The sequence below is a fragment of the Acyrthosiphon pisum genome, chromosome A3 (assembly GCF_005508785.2).
Source record: "Acyrthosiphon pisum isolate AL4f chromosome A3, pea_aphid_22Mar2018_4r6ur, whole genome shotgun sequence".
NCBI lineage: Eukaryota > Metazoa > Arthropoda > Insecta > Hemiptera > Aphididae > Acyrthosiphon > Acyrthosiphon pisum.
Genome location: NC_042496.1, coordinates 25,675,395 through 25,696,034, shown reverse-complemented (window position 1 = coordinate 25,696,034; position 20,640 = coordinate 25,675,395). Strand labels below are relative to the sequence as shown.

The 20,640-nt window shown below is 34.4% G+C and overlaps 1 protein-coding gene across 3 annotated transcripts in view; it reads right to left on the bottom strand.

Moving 5' to 3' along the window:
• The window catches only part of LOC100167378 (paired box protein Pax-6), a 46,606-nt gene extending 27,005 nt beyond the window's left edge, over positions 1–19,601 (bottom strand). The window contains exons 1-4 of one of the 3 annotated variants that reach the window (XM_016806301.2): positions 18,911–19,601; positions 13,737–13,791; positions 10,190–10,313; positions 599–848 (exon numbers count right to left, since the gene is read on the bottom strand). In XM_016806301.2, the coding sequence (XP_016661790.1) occupies positions 599–848; positions 10,190–10,313; positions 13,737–13,778 (416 nt within the window). In that variant the 5' untranslated portion in view covers positions 13,779–13,791; positions 18,911–19,601. The remainder of the gene's footprint in view (positions 1–598; positions 849–10,189; positions 10,314–13,736; positions 13,792–18,910) is intronic. The other 2 variants (XM_001944211.5, XM_003246027.4) reach the window with 2 other exon arrangements.
• Positions 19,602–20,640: the final 1,039 nt, after the last annotated feature.

The following is a 20,640-nucleotide window of genomic DNA, read 5'->3' as shown; positions in this document are numbered from 1 at the left end:
TTGTAGTATACTTGCCTAAGCTTTAATAAGAAAGTGATTTAATCTTAAAGTGAAAACATGATCTATGTCTTATCCTTGGTTTTTAAGATATTTTAATTTTAAGGAATTTTATGAAAACCTAAGTAGAATACTGCAATATAATTTAAAAATCTTTATACTTTTTGTAACCCTTGAGTTTTTTTAGTTTTAAGTTTGGTCATAAATGACTTCATTCTATTATTAAAGCTTACTACACAAATCTGTTATTTTGTAGTACACACTTCTACGATAGTACAACGACGAAGACAACACATGTGAGTGTATAACGTTTTCTTAAACTTATTATTTATAATAAATTTAGATCTAAATATTTGGGACGAGTAGACACTTATTTAACACCTCCTCCTGTCACCAGTGAGTCGAAATATCGAATCGAAATTAAAATAATAAACAATAAATGATTGGATTGGCGTTGCCTTATATCTATAGTGTTATAAGTTATTTAATCTATGGTAGAATGCCGATGATCAAGATTTGTATTTTTGAAACTACAACTCCATACACATATCGTCGTATGCTCATTTCGATAACAATTATTTGTCTGAAACTAAGCGCTCACCTGCCGAGTATTTTGGATACGCATCCGTTGGAGACCTGCAGTATGCGGGATATGTCACACGGCCTGGCGCCCGAGTGCGCAAGTTCGACGATTTTCTGTCGCGTCGAATCCGGCAACGGGCGACCGTTGACGTACACTCCACCCAGTTGGTTGATACCACTATGACCGGCCGCCGAACAACCGAACAGAGCTGCCGAGCTCTGGACCATCGCCGCGGCCGCCGCCGTCATGTTGCAGTGGTCCGAATCATCTGAAAAGCACAATAACAATAATATTATAAACGTTATTATATACATGACACATTGCGTTTAAATTATTTATAATATTTAATGAGGATACTTTTAAAGAATTAATATGTAGGTACCGCGTGGTTATATGGGTGCAAGTCGGTGAGCAGTTTGGGTTGAAGAAAAATATTGTGACACGAATTTCTGATCAGCCCATTATTATTGCTATGTATAACAAAATATTGGCAAAAAAAAAATATATGATCGTAATATTATATATTATGCAGAATATATAAACAGAATTATCGACAAAAAGCGTTTCTAAGAGTGAGTGAGAGAGAGAGAGAGGACCACACACGCAAAACATAACATAACGTCATCCCCTCCGATGCGTGCTTATCCGACCATGGCGACGAAAATATTACGCGTGTATTATATTATATGTATAATAATAATATTATATATATATTATATTATATTATGTGTATATATATGCGGGCCGTGGGTATTTTCTGATACGGTAGCGGTTTTTATTGTTCGGAGAGAAGTAGGGAAGCAAATTGGATCTGTCACTCAAGTAAAGAGGAACGGCGGTGGCGGCGGTGGCGGTGGAAAAAAACACACACTACGCACACCCGGTGACAGCACCGACTGCAAGCATTCCCACACACTATCGTAAGCTCACCGCGGGGATATTAATTAACATTATATATATGTATGAGTGTATGCGTATGTGTATGCAGAGAGAGGAGAGATTTAAACGTCATTGTTTCCGTTTAAATTCAAGTGAAATTGTAAAAATGTAACTCAACTCTGCAGCGGTTTCATTTTTTCGAGAATAAAATATTTTATGTTCAATAATAATTTGTCTACTTTCGAACAATAATGAATGGTTCGAAAATTGCTTCGTTCCGATGGTTTCATCGGTACGTGCCCTACCCCTACCCATCCCCCCCCCCCCCAATAACGCTGAAATGTATATTTTGTGTAAGTGTGTTACACTGTTACGAATAAAATATCAAATGGTCATCTTAAAATATGCTCGTCGTCCGCAAAACCGTTCGTTTTAAGATAAATACAGACGAGGTAGATTATTATTAATCAAGCCCGTGCGCATGTACGTCTATACAAATCAGACGAATATACGTATATATTATGCACTTTAGATCCTTGTAATAATCACAATAATACGATTATTAAATACTCGTTTTTAAATTATTATTATTCGCTGAAACGTGTAAAATACATTTCCAACAGAATACATATATTATTATAATTATACATTTGGTTGCCGCCGACGTTTGGGCGCTAACCAAACGAAACAGGTTTTCGTCCGAGACGGATATTCGAGCGGCGAGTCGAGTAAACAACTACGTGTCACTAAAAACGTACGACGTGTACTGTACCTATACCTAAATAGTATATTATATTATTATATCGTTATACACACTCGATCCATCAAAATCAAAGAACTGCTGCAGTGCATTATATGGTGTACTTGACACTTGTGCGTCGAAAAATCTCACTGCGAACGCGTTGCACTGTTATCCGTATACCTACATAATCGTGGTAATTCGTAAAAACGCATGATAATATTATATTGGATTTAGAAAATAAGATTCAGTGGTTACAAACTGCAACTCGCTAAGACCTTCCAGAGCCTCCAATAACGGCGGAAAGAGTTTCGTTTTTCATGAAGACGTCGGCAAAATATAAACATCACCTACATAATATTATTGTATAGCAGTAATAAGTTTATAATATAATGTTGTAACATTCGCAGAGGGTGCGAGAGCAGTGTGTACGAAAACATTGCGAGGGCCCGAAAATCGTCTTAAAGGATTGCGTACACCGCGGGGAGGAGTGGCGAGAGTTGAGTTGAAGAGGTTTTTTTCACGATGGGTGCCCGCCGGCATCGATGTACCTACATCTATATAATATTAATATTATGTACGATATATTATTATATCGTATTTACGTGTGTGCGCTTTTGTCACTTGTTACGCGCGTTGTTGGCAACACACGGTGAACAGAATTCACCCTTTTACGCGCAACAAAGTAATAATATACAATAATAATATATACGCCCGACGCGTATGGTGCTTTTCTTACACATATATTTGTATGTATGTGTAGGCTGTTTACACGCCCAAACACATTTCGAAAACGGTTTTTATTGCTTTTGAATTTAATTTCAGACCCTACACACACTCACGTTGCAATGCGACGTCTCTCTCTCTCGTTTCTCAAGTGTTGCGAATTATTGGCCGTCGACGACGAGCTGACAAGAGCGGTAGCGTATGTCGTGTCGTCGCTTGGAGAGCCACTTGAACCGCAGCGGGTGAAAGTTCCTATTACGTAAAAATCCTATTAAGGCAGCCGTAGTGGCGACGGATTTATTATAAATCGATAAATAATAATATTTTTGAGTCGAGTGTACGCAGTCGTACGTATGCATATGTGTATTGTATACGACTATAGTGTGCGTTTCGTTAATCGATAATATATTATTATATTGTATACATTTTGTGCGGAACAACGAGGGCCAAATCTAAATAACATATCCGACAGTTTGTTATACGTATTTTAATTTGTATTATACAGGTACAGAAATTATACTTATAATATTGTACGCGATTTTTATCATATTTAGGTTAATGTTTCAGTTATTTGTTTTCACAGTGCAGTTTTCGCTTATTTGCCGTGGATTGTATCTCACACGTGCATAAGCAGATATATAGGCGTATATTATCGTCACGGAAGCCCGATCTCTCGTGAGCGTGGGTCGTTAAGCTTGCATAATATCATATTGATATTAAAATCACGAGGATTCGCATTAATTATGTCGTTCCGTGGTGGTATAAATTTACATGATTGTATAATGTAATTTAATTTACCTTTTTTCGTTCGATTCAACGGAGAGATTTGCAATAGATTCGTTTTCACGCGTTACTCGGCCTCACTGAAATATTAGGTATTTTCTATACAACTGAATAGAAAAATGAGTAAACATTTTCTCGTGGGCCACTTTACAGCTCTGTATCCCAACAATAGTGGTTTTGTATTATGTATTCAAAAACGGCATTCGAAGTAGGGTCAGAATAATATTTTTTATAGCCGCCACCATGGTGGTGTATATTCATTATTCGTCCTCGTCGCTATTGTTCGCGCGCGCGCCCCGAATCCCGATATAATATATTGTATGTGTATAAAATGGGTATCAATTCAAAAACTGTCGTCTTAAGCGGTTTTTATTTTGAAAACCTGCGAGTGGAATTTAATAGTATATACCTATAGTATATATATACTTCCATTTTCCAATGTTTAATACAAACACAAAGGACGTCGTTTCAATATCGTTTTACGAGTGTCGTTTCATAATATAATATTGGTACAAATCGACATATATATATATAAGGTACCTAAGCCGTTCTGTGATCATCGTAGGCTATCGTCACCACCATCGTATGTAATATGTATATATTTATGATACAACTACCTCGTGTTTTCGAGACATTTGATGTCAGTACGTAAAGTATTATACTGAAATAAAAATACATCGAGATCGAGTTTCATCTCAAGAGTATAACATTTGTTGAGTACGAAAGGATATCATTCCAACATAATATTTAACTAGGTACTCTACCTACATATTTATACACGCAATTCTTAAAACATGCGAATATGCGATATTATAATACCCATATAATATTAAATTCATCGTCCCTCGAGAAATGTGTTTCTTATAAACATCGGTCTGTCCAATTATATTATAAAGAGATGATTTTAAAGTCAAATATCATAATATGTTTAACAGATTCAACATTTCCTACGCTGTGTAAACAGTTTTTTCGTTTCTCTTATTTTCGTTCATATATCATATTGTAGGAGAATGATGTTGTAACATCATATTCAATACAATACTTCGCAGTATATATTCGAAATCTCGAAGCCACATAAAACATTCTGAGAGAGAGATCGCGGTCGATAGATAATAATAATATGTGTGTGGAAAAAGCGCGTATAGGTACCTACATTTTACGTGAACGGTTTCGAGGCGAGGAACTCGCGTGCGTGCGCGTATGTCGTCCGGCCATTTCGGCTCTGTGCCAGCCCGCGGCGGGAAAACGTTTTTCCGGCGGCACGTCCGGTACCCCTCGTCGCAGCCTCCGATCCCACCACGGACGCATAATACAGCGGCGGCGGCGACCGGAAGCGCACCGAGTCGCGCGGGATACGCCGCCGCGCGTCACGCCGCTCAGTCCGTCGCCACGGCAACGTGCGCAAAATAAAATGTATATACTTATATAACATTATATCTATACATATGCGCAGTGTACCGTGCGCACGCGCGCTTTACCGTAAATTTAACGACCCAACACCTCCGCCGAGAACGCGCGTTTTTATCCTGTCGCCGCGCCGGCGGCGTTCGTGATGGAGTTTACATCACAACGTAGCGAATATCCGATGTGCCGATATACTGCGGCAGTAACAAAAACTTTATTTCAAAGAAGAAGTTAGGTAGAGAGATAAATAGTTTTTATTCTTGTCACAAGCCTATAGTGAGGTACAAATAATAAATAAAGTGAAATATTATTTGAAATTCTTCTACACTTAGGTAAAACCTCGTATTGTAGATTAAGAGTGCGGGTACTTATCTTTAAAAACAAAAGAGAAGAAATTTGTATTTTGAAGAGGTGAACAAACAATGATTCATAGTTTCAAGTTAAGAATTGAAATTTGTTTTTTGTTTATAAACAACTGTTATATTGTTGGTTTATAATAGAAATGATAGAAAATTTTGAAGTTTTAAACCATTACACCGAATATTAAATAACGAATTGAACAATGTTTGAATCATATTATAAGGTTCGCATTTTTAACGGGCAACGATGTTCACGGGGTCAGCTTTAATATAGTATAAGAGCAATTTAGTTCCTATACATAATGCATTTATAGTCAATAGGAATTTTTTTTTTGTTGGTATTTTAAGATTAAATTATTTATTTATTAATTTGTTTATAATAAAAGTTATTATAAAGTTAGTTAATTGTAAAATAGATTAGATACATATTATAATATTATGTAGGTGTATTATTGTTTCTCTATTATACTAGTCTATAGTATCCATTTCATGCCTTTTATAAATGATAATAAATATATAATAATGGTTTTCATTAATTCTACTACGCTTTCTTTTCTCAGAAATTTAGGTGGGCAGGCAATGGAAACAATGTTTTCACGAGGGTTAATTTATTAATATTTTCTTGATTTTTACTCTTTTCTCGAAAGTCTTTTTCATTAGACCACTATTTTGTTTCAATAAAATTACCGCAGAAAATTGCTACTTCTACTTTATTTGTTTATTACATATTTTAATGTACTTTATTTGATAATTTATAGTACATTATTTACTCTTTATGATTAGAATTCCTAATAAATGTGCTGGTTCAAACACTTCAAACAAAGGTACGGCTTATGGGAGAAGTAACATTTATGATTATAATTTATAACTATACATTTTTAATCTATCGTGGTTGTTTCCTAATATTAATTTTACATTAATTTTGGAATTAAAATTGTTTATACCTACTATTTGATAAAATCTTATCAGATTAAATAAATAATATAAGATAGGATTTTTGAAATAAAATTATGTAGGTTGTAAATAATAGATATACAAATATATTTATCAAAGATACATACATGGTGTTATATTAATGTGACTATAGACTATAGGTACTTAAGACGATCTAACAATGTAGTAGGTATATAGTAATTTGAAGCAAATATATAGGAAGTACAGTGGTTGCAACCTCGTCTGGGATTATAATACTATATTATAATTGTATTCGATAATCAGACAACTTGTGCGATGTCAAAGACATCGTGGTCGTACAAAGGAATTGGTGGCAACATTAACATGTTGTGATTACTGATTACTATACGATCGGTAGAACTTTCTAAAGCCTCGGAATATGCAACATGAAAGCATTAGTAGTAGGGACCTATATTATAATTTCACCAAGCAAACATTATACTGTAGGTATATACCTACTCATTGGACTTGAAAGTTTTTGCCCAGTCAGCAGAGTCAGTACGACAAGGTGTCAAGGTAACAACATTGATTTCGTACAAAACTTAAGCGCCGTAATTAAGTCGTAAATCATACACGACAAGACAAAAGTATTGGGTGACCTATGCAACACTATGATTACGATCGGTTCAGAAAATGTGCACACGCTTGGATGGGCCGTGCTGAAGCCGAAAAATACACCTATTGTGTTAAGGTCAACCCTTCGCGAGATAAACAAAAAAATAAGAGAGAAAAAATCGAACAAGAGATGTAGTTCCGGCAGGGCTCAATGTTATATGGTTATTCTATATAAAGGCCGTAAGCGCGGTGCGGTACGCCATCATTGTTCTGCAGGTGTGATAATCGGAGATGGAAAAATCTACGCTGCAAGCCCCTCCGAAAGCCTCTTATATTATTATACGCCTACGCGCGCGCCACACACACCTGTCTGTGGGAAATCCTGCGGGCGATAGACATAATATAGGGGGAACAGATTATCCGCGATCGATTAAATTCCCAGAGATGCTTTGACCTATATATAATATTATGTATGTAGGTGGCTGCATAAGAATTGACTCCCGATAAAACATTTTAGAACGAATTGAGTTTCGTAAAATTTAAATGTTATACAAATTGAATCCTATTAATAATGAGTCCGTCAAACTTAAAACAACAAATTATCTAGTTTTCAATTTTTAAAAGACTTAGAAGTTAGAGCAGTATGTAACATATAATTCTACGGGTATGGTATAAATGTTTATTTCATAATATAATGTTCTATGGACCATGGGTATAAGATATAAAATGTTCATTTTCAAATCGTGTTATTTAAGTCAAAAATGATAAATGATTAATGGTTGATTTTATATTTTACTCAAAATAACCTTCAGACTCAATAAATTCGTATATTTTTCATTTATACCTGGGACACAATTAGTATATTTTTTTTTTCTCATTCAGGTACAGGTAACTCAATTAGTATAAGCAATGTAGGTACATATCGCGTGCGTTATTGAAGCTGAGTTACACGACAAATAATATAATAAAGGTACTTCCGTCCTTTGGGTCGTTTTAGGTGACTTTATTTAAGTAGTTCTTTTCGGGCTGAAACGAAATGCGGACCCATACTGCGCGCGTGTGGTATATTGTTCTTTTGTTGTAAATGGTAGTGATGTTTTTATTTTTTTCATTTTACATTTTGGAAAATGCGATTGACGTTGATCTCGAAGTGTAGGTATATGATATTGTACCACAGTCGACAAGTATACGTACATATAATACATATATTTAATCTATAGGTTTCCAAAAAAGTATTGACTACCTTCCTACCTACCACAGTAACAACAAAACAATTGTACATGATCATTATAATAGAAAATACCCAGAAAATAAAAATACAAGTTTCTAGAAGTTAGAACCCAATTTTGTCATCTTACTAAGTCTTTGTCAAAATGTCAAATGTCAATACGCGAATATGCGAATGGAATATTTATAGTTTAATATATATATATATATACTGTATAATACTATGTGCATTGTGTATGGTATACTGTCAGTGGCATTGAATAATTGACAGTTCATAAAGAATAAAAAAACTTATTTCAGTTATATATTACATTTTTTTTTTTTTATTATTAAACTGAAAACAAAGATGGAATTTTTTTTAAATTTGGAGATATACAGTATTATCAAAACGATCGAACGCGCGACATGGGGTGATTTTCAATTTTGATGAGGATTGTTCGGCGTTCGTCGCTCTGGAGTTGAATGACAAACGATGTTCTATATATAGCATAATATTTTAGTTACGACAAGGGATCCGTTTCGATGTCGCAGTCCTGGTCGAAGAGCGAGTGGCGGCAGTGGTGACGGTCCATGTCGGGGAAACCGGACTGCGGGGCGGCGTGTTTGTATACGCTTAGACAGAGATATAGACGCGCGTAGACGAAGACGCACTGCTTTTACATGTTTTTTGTACGTATGTATATTGTATATGCTCGTGGAAGGTTATTAAGATATTTTCATTTTATAATTCAATATTTTTTTTTACCTGCAGTAATAAGTATAACATGTACCTTCGTAAGTGTGTGTGTGTATCTATATATATATTATAATATACATATATTTATAATACCCATACCTACACACATGTAAGGCGGGAGCGCTAAAAGAAAAAAAAACAACGCTGAAACACGATACCTAAATGAGCCCCGACAAATATCTCATAATATTATACAACCGCACACGGCCCGGTCCCTTTCGTGTACTCAGTGTCACATGTCAACTGATTAAAACTGGTTTGTATTCCTCCTTATTTTCCCCTTCTTTATCAAATCTTGTCATTAAAAGCGTCACACCATATAGAATCTATCTGTCGTTGGTATTATACGGGAGAAAAAAGGACGACGATAGTTGACGGATAAAGAAAAAATAAACAACGACGATTTAAAATTTTTGTAAAAACACAACGATCGAAAATCATTCTGAAATGCTTGATGTCCATTAATCATGCCGCAAAGATCTGTGGGTCGATTTTATTTTATTTTATTCCGGGCGCCTCCGTCAATGCGTCGACGTGTCGGCGGGACATACTCAACCAGAATAGTTGGCAATGGTATTGATATTATATACATCTATTATAGAATAATATATACAGTATTTTGATTAAATACGATAAATAATTGAACACTATAAATTATTCACAATTCACAACTACCTAATATATATTCGATACTATCCACCTGTATCACACGCGTTGTTTTAAATTACAAGATGAATTAATTTTAATTAGAGCCCATCGTCAAGAAGAGACATGTAATTAAATCTTATAATATAAATTAATTCCTAATTTTATCAAGTATCTAAATGTATAGTATTTACAATTAAATATTCGACCGGCTATCGATATTAGTACCTCCTTTTTAACATATTATTATAGGTATAGGATTTTGTGAATCCTTATTTAATTTTATGTTATTTTAGACGCCATATATTATATAAATAGTATAATTAAATTTAAAAGTTGTAAATCTCGTTCCTTTTAAATGTATAATATTATCGAAACTTGACAACGATCGAATGTTCATTTAAGTTTCATTTTTTCGCAAGCCATGAAAACATTGAAAACCTCAACAGACTATAAAAATACGATTATGTGTAAGAATATATTATATTATATATTTTATATTCTTATACCAATATCTTTTTTACATTAATTTATTATAATGTCTTATATACAGCTTTGTATTTTAATAGCTAAAATATTATGTAACACAATTTAAATCTTACCTTTGTGAGGCATCTTCCAAAATGGTTCGTTTTCTCTGCAAGGGAAAGGCCCGAGCCCCCCCACCCCAGCTCCAAGCAACGTCTTGACGGACCCCCACGTCCCTCCTCCGTAAAGACCCAACACCTGAAATATAAATAAGAATTATTAAAAATAAAACTTTCAACACGTAAATTACATAAAAGTCATACTTGTTTAATATTATGTATTAATAATTAATATTTATTATTATAACAATTATAGAAAGAACATATTTTACGTTCACACTTTCCTATTTATTTTGTTTTTCTCCCCTTCGCAGATGACTCATCTAGATCTCGCGGAGTGCCCATTAAAATACCATAAGATTACGCGGTGGAAGACTTAAATCGCGTGTCCGGCCTGCGAAAAGCGAAGGGTCCATTATTTCACATTGGTACGTTGCTAATATAATGTAAGTGAACGTTTACACGCGACATATTATAGGCGCGTACATATAACGGAGGGGGACCACACGCATATACTATATGGAAGTCATTTATCGGAAATGGAAAGCTACTTTAGACCGAACGCCCGTCCATCGGACCATTTCAGTTTATAGAATAAATCACAACAGCTGTCTGTAGGGACAGTGCTAGTTTAATATTATTGTCGAATTGGGGGAATCGTCGATCGACGAAAGGTAGACAACTAGTTAGCGCCACCCCGAAAGCATATTATATAGGTATCTACGCACTACGCACGTATATATATATTGTATACCCACGAGTGTACACCACGAGATTCGGAGAAACGGATAATAATACCTTGAGTTTATTTTATTCAACCCTCTGACACGACCGAGCTGTCGTCTGCGGTCGATCGCCTATTGTGCGAGCGGGTTTATTTACGTCGAAATATTATATTGGCAAGTGCCAAAAAAGTACAAATAAAAATAAACGTATTTGAGTCATTAAAAGGTTAAATGGCAAAAATAAGATGAAAAGAATTTCGTTTCTTTTCCACGATCGGTCGTCTCGACTCGCAGTATATGGATTATGGATGGACAATAATGTTATTATTATTCTACCTATATTACAATAAATTCGTGGGTATTGATATACGATATACCTACAGCCTACAGGTAAAGGCAGTACAGGTAGTGGTCGATGGCAGTTAAAGATAGTTTTGTTGAAGTATAATGTATAAACGTACCATTTTGAGTACTTGTCTACTGCCAACGACACACAACTCATATAATATAGCCAAAAACCAAAAAAATGATGATAGGTTCAAGGTTGAATTCCGAAATCATCAGGAACGAAAATATAATCCTTATACTAAAATGAATAAGATCGATATTATATTCTTAGCCCGACAGTTGTAGAATAATAATAATAATAATAATAATAATAAATGTCTTACTTATTCGCGTAATAGCTATTATAGCCTATATTGGTAGGTACATCATGAGTTGTATATTTTTATATATTTTCAAATAGAATATAAAGGTGTCCCAATCATCAGATTTAATAATATAACGTGGCTTGGCTTGGCGCGTTGGCGACTGAGAGCAAGTAACGCCAGCAGCAGCTGCTAGCTTCCGGATGGGTGACCACCCGGGTTCTCGGTAGTTATAAAACCTTGCCAACATCTTACCAACCACAGTTCATAACCCCCACAACAGCTAATGGCCATAGTCGCCGGGCTTAAGTTCAATAAAAAAAAATAATAATATAACGTATACAATATATACTAGGAAAAAAAAAGTCGTGGGTCATTATTTCTTTTCCGGATTAATTTAGTGGATTGCAGCTACGCGCAGTAAAAGTATACGTTTTTTTTTGCCATACTTAAAATCAGAAACCGAATTCATCTTTGAACGCGGCGTATAATAATCATAATATAATATACATATACCACCCGTACGTCCATAATATATTATATGTATTATAATATACAAAGCGGCGTCAAAACGCGTGTGTGCACGTACACGCGACGGCAAAGCAAGTGGGCACTTGACTCGGCCCTCAGTATAATATAATATATTATTATAATACACAAGCTCGTACACACGTAAATATATATAATATAGTTGGTGCAAAAACCGTCAGAGATCGTTTAAATGCACGTTGCATACGTTATGGCGGAAAAATAAAAACCATATATATATATATTTTTTTTTTTGATCGGTCACAGATTTCACCACTATCCCCCCCCCCCCCATAAACTATATATGTATATTATATGTGAACGTCGCACGTATTATAATAATATTATACATAATCGTATGAGGCTGTACACATTATATGGGCACGCGGGCGTCACGGTGGCGGCGGAGGACAAACTCTCATTAGCGACTTCAAAAGAAAACGACTTACACGACAGGATTTGCTATATATGCGAGCTCGTATATTATTGTATAATAGCATGTATATAATATAATATATATACACTTGAGCCGCCGCCGACGTCGGTTTTTTCGATCGGGCGGCGGGTGGAACGATGAAAAATATAATTGCACTGTGCCGCAATAATGTATTCGTTAAGGGGGTATTTTTTTCATTTCATTTTTTACCATCCCCCGCAAAAAATACGAAAATATGTCGCAGCAAAGGAAACGCGCGCAATAATCCCTTTGAACTGTGTTATTTTTTTGTACGCGATTTACGCACTAATTACCCGCAACCGCGGTTTTGAATCGTGTTTTGATTACGACCGACACGCGACTTCACTGTGAATAACGATTTGCAGGCTGCTGAATATTATGTTTATGTATAATAATATGATGTGTTTATAAGAGAGCGGTGAACAGATAGAGTGAGATATGAGGGTGCAGCACATGCGAATGCACTTCTAAAAGTCTGCCATGACCTTTATATTTACCAGCTTAGGGTGTATAACATTAAAATGTACCTACCTAACTATATATTGTTGGTGTTTTAAATATAATCGTTTGTTCGTAATATACTATTATAATATAATATTATGTAAAATAATAGGTAAATGTATTATGTATAGAAGGTATATATTATACAACTATTTATTAAGTGAATTATCCCAAAGAAGAACATGCGCATGTAGCTTTAGCCAACCAAAATTGTCTTTGAATCGATTTTAGAAAATTAACATAATAATTATTGTAAAACGTGTACATTATACCATCAGCATAAATAGATACCTATATAATTATAATATAGCATAAATAAAACATTTGAAAGATTTCGTATTAATATACCTCACTATATTATTATAGGTTCATAATATACAGGTTAAGTTAATTATATTTGTTAAATATTTTAATTTAAAAATTTTATATTCTCCTAGGCTATCATATCGTTGAAATTAATATGATCGAACGATTGGTACATTAACTTATTCAATGTATAAATTAACGATCTATTCATAAAATTATCATTAGGATATTATTTTTCATCATTTAGGTATAATAATTATAATTATAATTGAGTACAAATTATCATAATCGTATACCTATAAATTATAATAGTATTATAAAATTTATTAATAAATAATAATATAACCATTATGGTTTGACTTTTAAGATATTATTATATATTATGAAAATATTACTTTTGGAGCAGCTTCCAGTTGAGTGAAATGTTTTTCTGGCATTTTCTGGTTTTAGCTTCAACAAAAATAACAAATAACATTTGCAAGTGAGTTAATCGTTGGTAATGAATTTTGATACATCAAAAAACATCATTATAATGGGTATGGTAGTTGAAGATAAAACAACTTTGTATAAGCTATTCAACGAAACGGTTGTCTTTTTATAGATAAAAATACTTTATATTTGGGTTCATCATGTATACTCACTGCCATTTTCCACTCTAAATATAGGTAATGAATTTATAAAATTCTTAATTTATGAATTTACATAGGTATGCTTAGAGACCATATTTTCACATTCTTAATTTTTTTCCGTTTAAGGACTAAGGACCAACTTTTTTTCAAATGGGAACTACCCTTTTTTTATGTGGTTATTAAGCAAATTAGATTTTTTTAAATATCTTAGGAAATAGTTAAATCGAAATTCGAACGATTAGCATTTACCAACATGATTTGTAAAAATTTTCTGAGACTACATTGACTGGGTTTAATATTTCATAATATACTATATTTTTAATTTAAGGATTGTAAGGACTATTATCCTTAGTTGGTACATTATACATTTTAACAAATCAGAAACTACTAGTTCAAATTTTATTAAGATATACAAACATTTTCAAAAAAAAATATCTGATAAAAATTTACAATAAAAACTTTGGTTCCCATTAGAAAGAAAAATGTTAGGATTTGGATTGTCCCAGGACACTCCTTAAAAGTTAAACAAAATATGTTATGAATTTATTCATATTTTAGAATTTGAATGAATTAATTATTGAAAGAAAAATGGTGGTGAGCCAGCTTCTAAGTTGATCACTCTATATTACATATATGGATTTGTCGGAAAATTCAAAATTTTAATAGACATTTTAATTTTTCAACGATATTTTCTGAATCTTTCTGAACATAAAAAGGTATTATACATACATTAATGGTAATTTTTTAATACATTTGAATATTTTCCTAATCGTTATTTTCTTGCCTATGTATACCTTCATTTGTTATAATATTATATATATGTATGTACATATATGTATCATAGTATATCATGCAGTCGAAATATTATATTTTTTCTTAGGAAAGTTAAAGTTATAGTAATTTATTATACCTAATTTGGTAGACAGCGGCGTAATATAATACGTGATGAATTAAATTTAATAATATTGATTCGCACACGACACAATTATTTTATTATAAACTTAAATAATACATTCTCGACGACTCCGCCCTCTAGCCGAAATGCCCCATCCCTCTCCGATTTGTATTATCACGATGCAGCCCCGTCTACCACCGACGGCAGCTTTTTGTCAAGCACCGCGATCTAACATCATGTAAATGTTTAACACACACATACACACACCCTCGTGGTCTTTTTTTATTGTTCGTCTTCTTATGTGTACTTTTTTTATTTTGACTATTGTCCGCGAGCGTATAATATATACGTAACGTGGCCATGACGGTCCCCGCAGTATTTACCTACCATTGCAACGCGGGGCCCGCGACAATGGGACCCTGTAGCAGCAGCACCAGAGCACGGGGGCAGATGGTGTGTCGGATGGTTTTCTAATTCAGAAAACCGCTAGTGGAAAAAAAAAACGGTTCTTTTATAATAATAATATCATCGTCGTCGTCGTCGTAATATTATATATTGATCCCCCCTGCGGTGTGCGTGTGTGTCGTAAGAATAGAAAACATGCCCGGCTAATATTCATACTGAGCACGCCGCATAATTCGGTTAAATGTATCTATACACGTAAGTCTAACGAGGGGGCGCGAACCGCGGGGAGGAGCAACCGAAAATGAAAAAAAAAAGACCGTTGACAGCAGTGTAAATATATACTATATATAGCCATATAGCCATAAATATATATTATATATAATAGCTGGTTAGGTATTATACAACACGGAATCAAATGACAACAACAGACTCATCCGACGGTGTATGTGTCTATACGTGATTAGGTTTTAATAGGCTCCCCATGCAACACTCCCCCCCCCCCTTTTCACACGAAACCCGGGGGCAATTGGATCCGCTGATCAAACATGCTGCGTGCGCGGTGTTTATATAATATACAGGATGATTTATTGGCTCGGACTATATATGATATTATATATAGAGTCGCTGAAACAACAGATCATGGTAAATTAAACGAACAAATTGTACCATTATATTAGATAATATATAAATGTTTTTATTTTTTATTTATGACAACAGCCCTTTGAAGTTTCACAAATAAAAGCCCCATCACATACTATTTGTATTTATCGATCACCATAAAAGAATAAAATCTCGATTATTATGCGTTAATTATTATACTTAACATTATAGTAAAATAATTATAAAAGATAAATAACGTGCTATAATATTTATTAACATTTTATTCTATATGTAATAATAATAAACGTACAAAAATCAATTCGTATATGATAATCCGTTAAGTAATAATAGTGTCTACATGACCACATTTTAGTTACCTAATTAATAAAATATACCTAATTAAAACTACCTACATGCAAAAAATCAATTGAAAATTTTAATTTCGTTTATATTTAAAAAATCCAACACCGTCATGGAAAAACTTATCAAATTTAAAATGCGGCGTTAAATCGATTGGTGTATTTCGGTTTTTGTATACATCAGTTCACGGGAAAGTCGACGTCTGCGTACCTATCTCATTCTGAACTAATTCTATTGTGATTCGATCATGGATATAATACTTAAGAAATTTTCCTATAACAACCTACAGGAGTTGAAAAACAAAGTCATAAAAACTCTTAAAATCTCAAGGAATACGTGTGAACATTTTGTGCCATTTGTTCAGTCAAAAGTCCCATCCAAACGAACATTAATTTTTATATAATACTGATATAGATAGAAGATGTAACTACCTTATGAGTATTGTACCCAGGGGCCGCTCCCCCCCCCTCAAGTCCAAGTCATAATTTTCAAAAAATATCGATGATTTTTTTTTTGTAATTTTATTTTTAACAGTATAAAATTGTTTAGAAATAAGCTTGGGGGGCGGCCCCTAGGCCCCCTGAAGCCACCACTGATTGTAAAAATTATAAATATAGAAAGGTTTACGTATTTAAAAACAATTTATGATTAAAAAGGGTTGGCAGCACTTGAATTAATAATGAATCTCAGTTTCGCGAATTAATTCACGCTAAAAAATCAAGTCTAAATGGAATTTAAATCTTCATTACATGTGATATTATAAATTATAATATGTATCCCACACGACACTAATTAATCGCAAACTTAGGTACGTGAAACTCATCAGGGAAACCATACTAATAAATAAACTATTTCTATATGCTATATAAACATCACACAGCACACATTATATAACAAATATTATTTAAAATTGATACATCGACGTCTCAGAATGAAAAGGTTCTAAATCAATTTTTTAGAAAAATGGTTTTTTTGCATATTATTATTTAATAATTTTTGTTGTATAATTCAATTCAGAAATCGTATCAATCCGTCGATCATTCAATGAGATACAGAGAATGAAAAGGTTCTAATTCATACGTGAATGATAGGTACGGCCTAACTTAAAAACGTTCTCCTGAACAATTACAAAAATTACGTTAGAACCTATTCATTCTGAGACGACGACATCGTATAATAAAATGTTATAAATATGAAAAATACTGGTTGTTAAATTACAGTTGATAGATATTATAAGATACACTTGTATTTACGTTTTAATAAATAAGTAATTACTGTTAAAGTCAAATTATTACATAAGAATTTAAATATAATAATAATGCATTGCAGTGGTTGCAAATTTGCACTCATTGTAGATTTCCTACAGTTTACGATAAGCGATTAAAGTTAGAAACAGAAAGTTGTGTAAACATTCCTCAAAATTAATACACACTGATAACAACAATAATATTAGATGGCAATTAGACGTTTAATTTTTTTTATGGCATATTATTAGGCTTACTTATTAGATATTACATTATATTACAGTAGGTAGCTGATATAGTGAGATGTAAGTTGGTTTAAGGTTGCAGACATTATGTCTAGACTGATCAAGATAATCATTCATATGCCGCCTCCTAATTATGTGAGAATGATAAAGTTGTATTTAAATCATTAATTATTATTTTGTAATAATTAATATTTGGTGTAATTTGCGATAAGAAATATTTTGAAAAACAGACTATATATATATATATGAGAATATTGCCAATACCATTAAATTCGTGATGGAATCATTAATAATTACCGTTCAAATTTTAAAATAAAGCGTTAAGGTTAACGTAGGTGGGTATTATACATTTATACTATTATCTTCAAAGAAGTATAATATTTATACGGACGCACTTTTACTGTTTTCGTTATTTTCGTTTTTATTTGTTTGATGATTAAGTACATAACATAAACATATTGGAAATGTTTTTAATATAAAATTACATAGGTACATAACTTATCTGCACAGAAAATATAAAGGTTATATAATATTGTACTTATGTCCTAGGTATACATAGGTATATTATAACCATTTTTATATTATATTATTCTCTTTTTAATTTTCATTGATCAATAGGTGATAATTTCTATACTGTTTACCATATATATATATTTATTTTGATACAACTACAGAACGGTACAATTAAATCATTCTGTACTCCTATATTATATTTTGTTTTATCAACATTTAAAATCACTGATAAAACTAAAATGAATATTCATCGGTGTTGATGAGGTACGTATAATATTATTATTAGAAATGCGTTTGACGATAAACTGACGCTTCCTAACTTATCCATACGACTATACATATTATGAGGTACTAAACGACGGTCGAATTTTTGAATACTTTTGAAAAATGAAAATAAATATTCTAGCTGGGATCTTGACGACACTTATAAAGTTTAAATAGTAACCCAAATAAGTCCTATAAAATAATGTATTTTTTATAGTTTCCGTTTTTGTATACTCAACCGCGGCGTGTCCTGGCGAAACATATGAAAAATACTCGTGTGTGTGTAGCATAGGTACCAATGTGTACGGTGTATAGATAAGTGCCTACTTATAAATACGAGCTTACCTATGTTTAATAATAATATAATAATATACGTGACTGCGACGTGTTTAAAAACGCGAGATCACCACTTACCGATTAAGGTCCGTCGGGTTGGTCGGCCGTCTGTGTCTCAGCGCATACGACGGTGCCGTTGTTGCCGTGTGCGGTTACGATTAATCCTGCTTTACCGCCGCCGAACCGATCATAATACTATATTATAATATTATTATTATATCGCACCGTTGTTATACGTCTCCGCGGGGAATTTTCCGAGAACTTTGATCGTATTATACACGAAAAGAGCTGACGGAATATTGCGGTTGTGATGTTATTATATTATTACTACGATGTACACGCGTGACCCTTCCGAACTTGGAAAAATAGAAAACCCCCCCGAAAAAAAAAACGACGACAAATCGAAAACCGTTCGCGCGGCGCAACACGACGCGGCGTTTACACAGGTAGGTGTGTGTATACGCGTGCAGCGACTGTCGATCGCGGAGATCTTTGGTCGGATGGCGCCGATAGATCGGAGGCGATCAACCGATACGCGAAGACCGGGCGCGCGCGAGTTTGTGTGTGTGTGTGCACAGGCACGTCGCGGTCTCGGCGGCGCGCGTGTTACAGTGTTCTCGCGTTTTTCCGCCGGGCCGTGCGTGCGTGATGAGTGTACCGTGCGTATATGTATGTGAACGCGCGCGCGTCGTACGGTTCGATCCACACGACTGCGTCCGTCTCGTCCGCGGTGGCGTCTCGGCGGCAATACTCGCGAGTCGGGACTCAGCGGCGGCGGCGGTCGCGCGCCCTACGCAGACTCCACCCCGCCGCCGACCCCCTGCCCCATCCGTTCCACCGCGAACCGGCCCGGTGGGCGGAGCGTCCTCCTATATTCGGCGTCGTCGTCAGTCGGGTACCCCCCTAACGCTCCCACCCCGGCCGAAGATCGGTGGTGGTTGTTGGTTTGCGGCGTTGGGTGCCGGCTGCGGGGATGATCGGTGGTGGGGTTGGAGGGCCAAGCGACGACCGTGAGGGGAGAGGGCGACGTCCCTGCCGAAGCCGAGCACCGTACCAGCCGCGGTGGTCCTCGTGTGCGCCGCCGCATTCTCGCCGTCTGTAATATATATAGCCACATAGGTAATATTATTATAATAATATGCGATGTGTACACGCGCGCGACAACCGATAAACGCGTTACATTTATTTCCCCGTTCGTATATTATATTATTATTATTATTATTATTATTATTATGACCACATATTAGAGTATTTACATTTGATATAACCCACCTATATACATATATATATATATATATATATATATATTATGGACTATATAGTGTACAACCTTCTTACTTCTTCCTATTTCCTGGGATGATAAGTAGTCTCCTGCGGGGTTCAGCGCTCGCAGGCAACGACGAGACAGGCCTGCTGAAATAATAGCTATCCGACGATTCTCAACAGTAACCAGTCGATATAATATAATACACATAATATTATATATTTATATGTTTGTTTATTTATTTATAGTTACTCTCATTCTTATGGTATAATATTATGTACCAGTGAAATCATCCTATACGCTTTAGAATCCCTTTAAATATTTTAATGTACCTATGCATTGATTATTAAAACTAAATATTAAGTAAATATATAAATATATATACTTAATATATTAAATATAAGTGGGTATCCTTGCCCCGGACGCTGTTGGTACAAGGGCGCTCAAGCGCTCTTAAGTTTATGAAAAATAAAAGTCATGAACATAAAATATATATAAATTATACACATAGTTGAACGCCGATGTCAAAAATCAACTCGTTAAT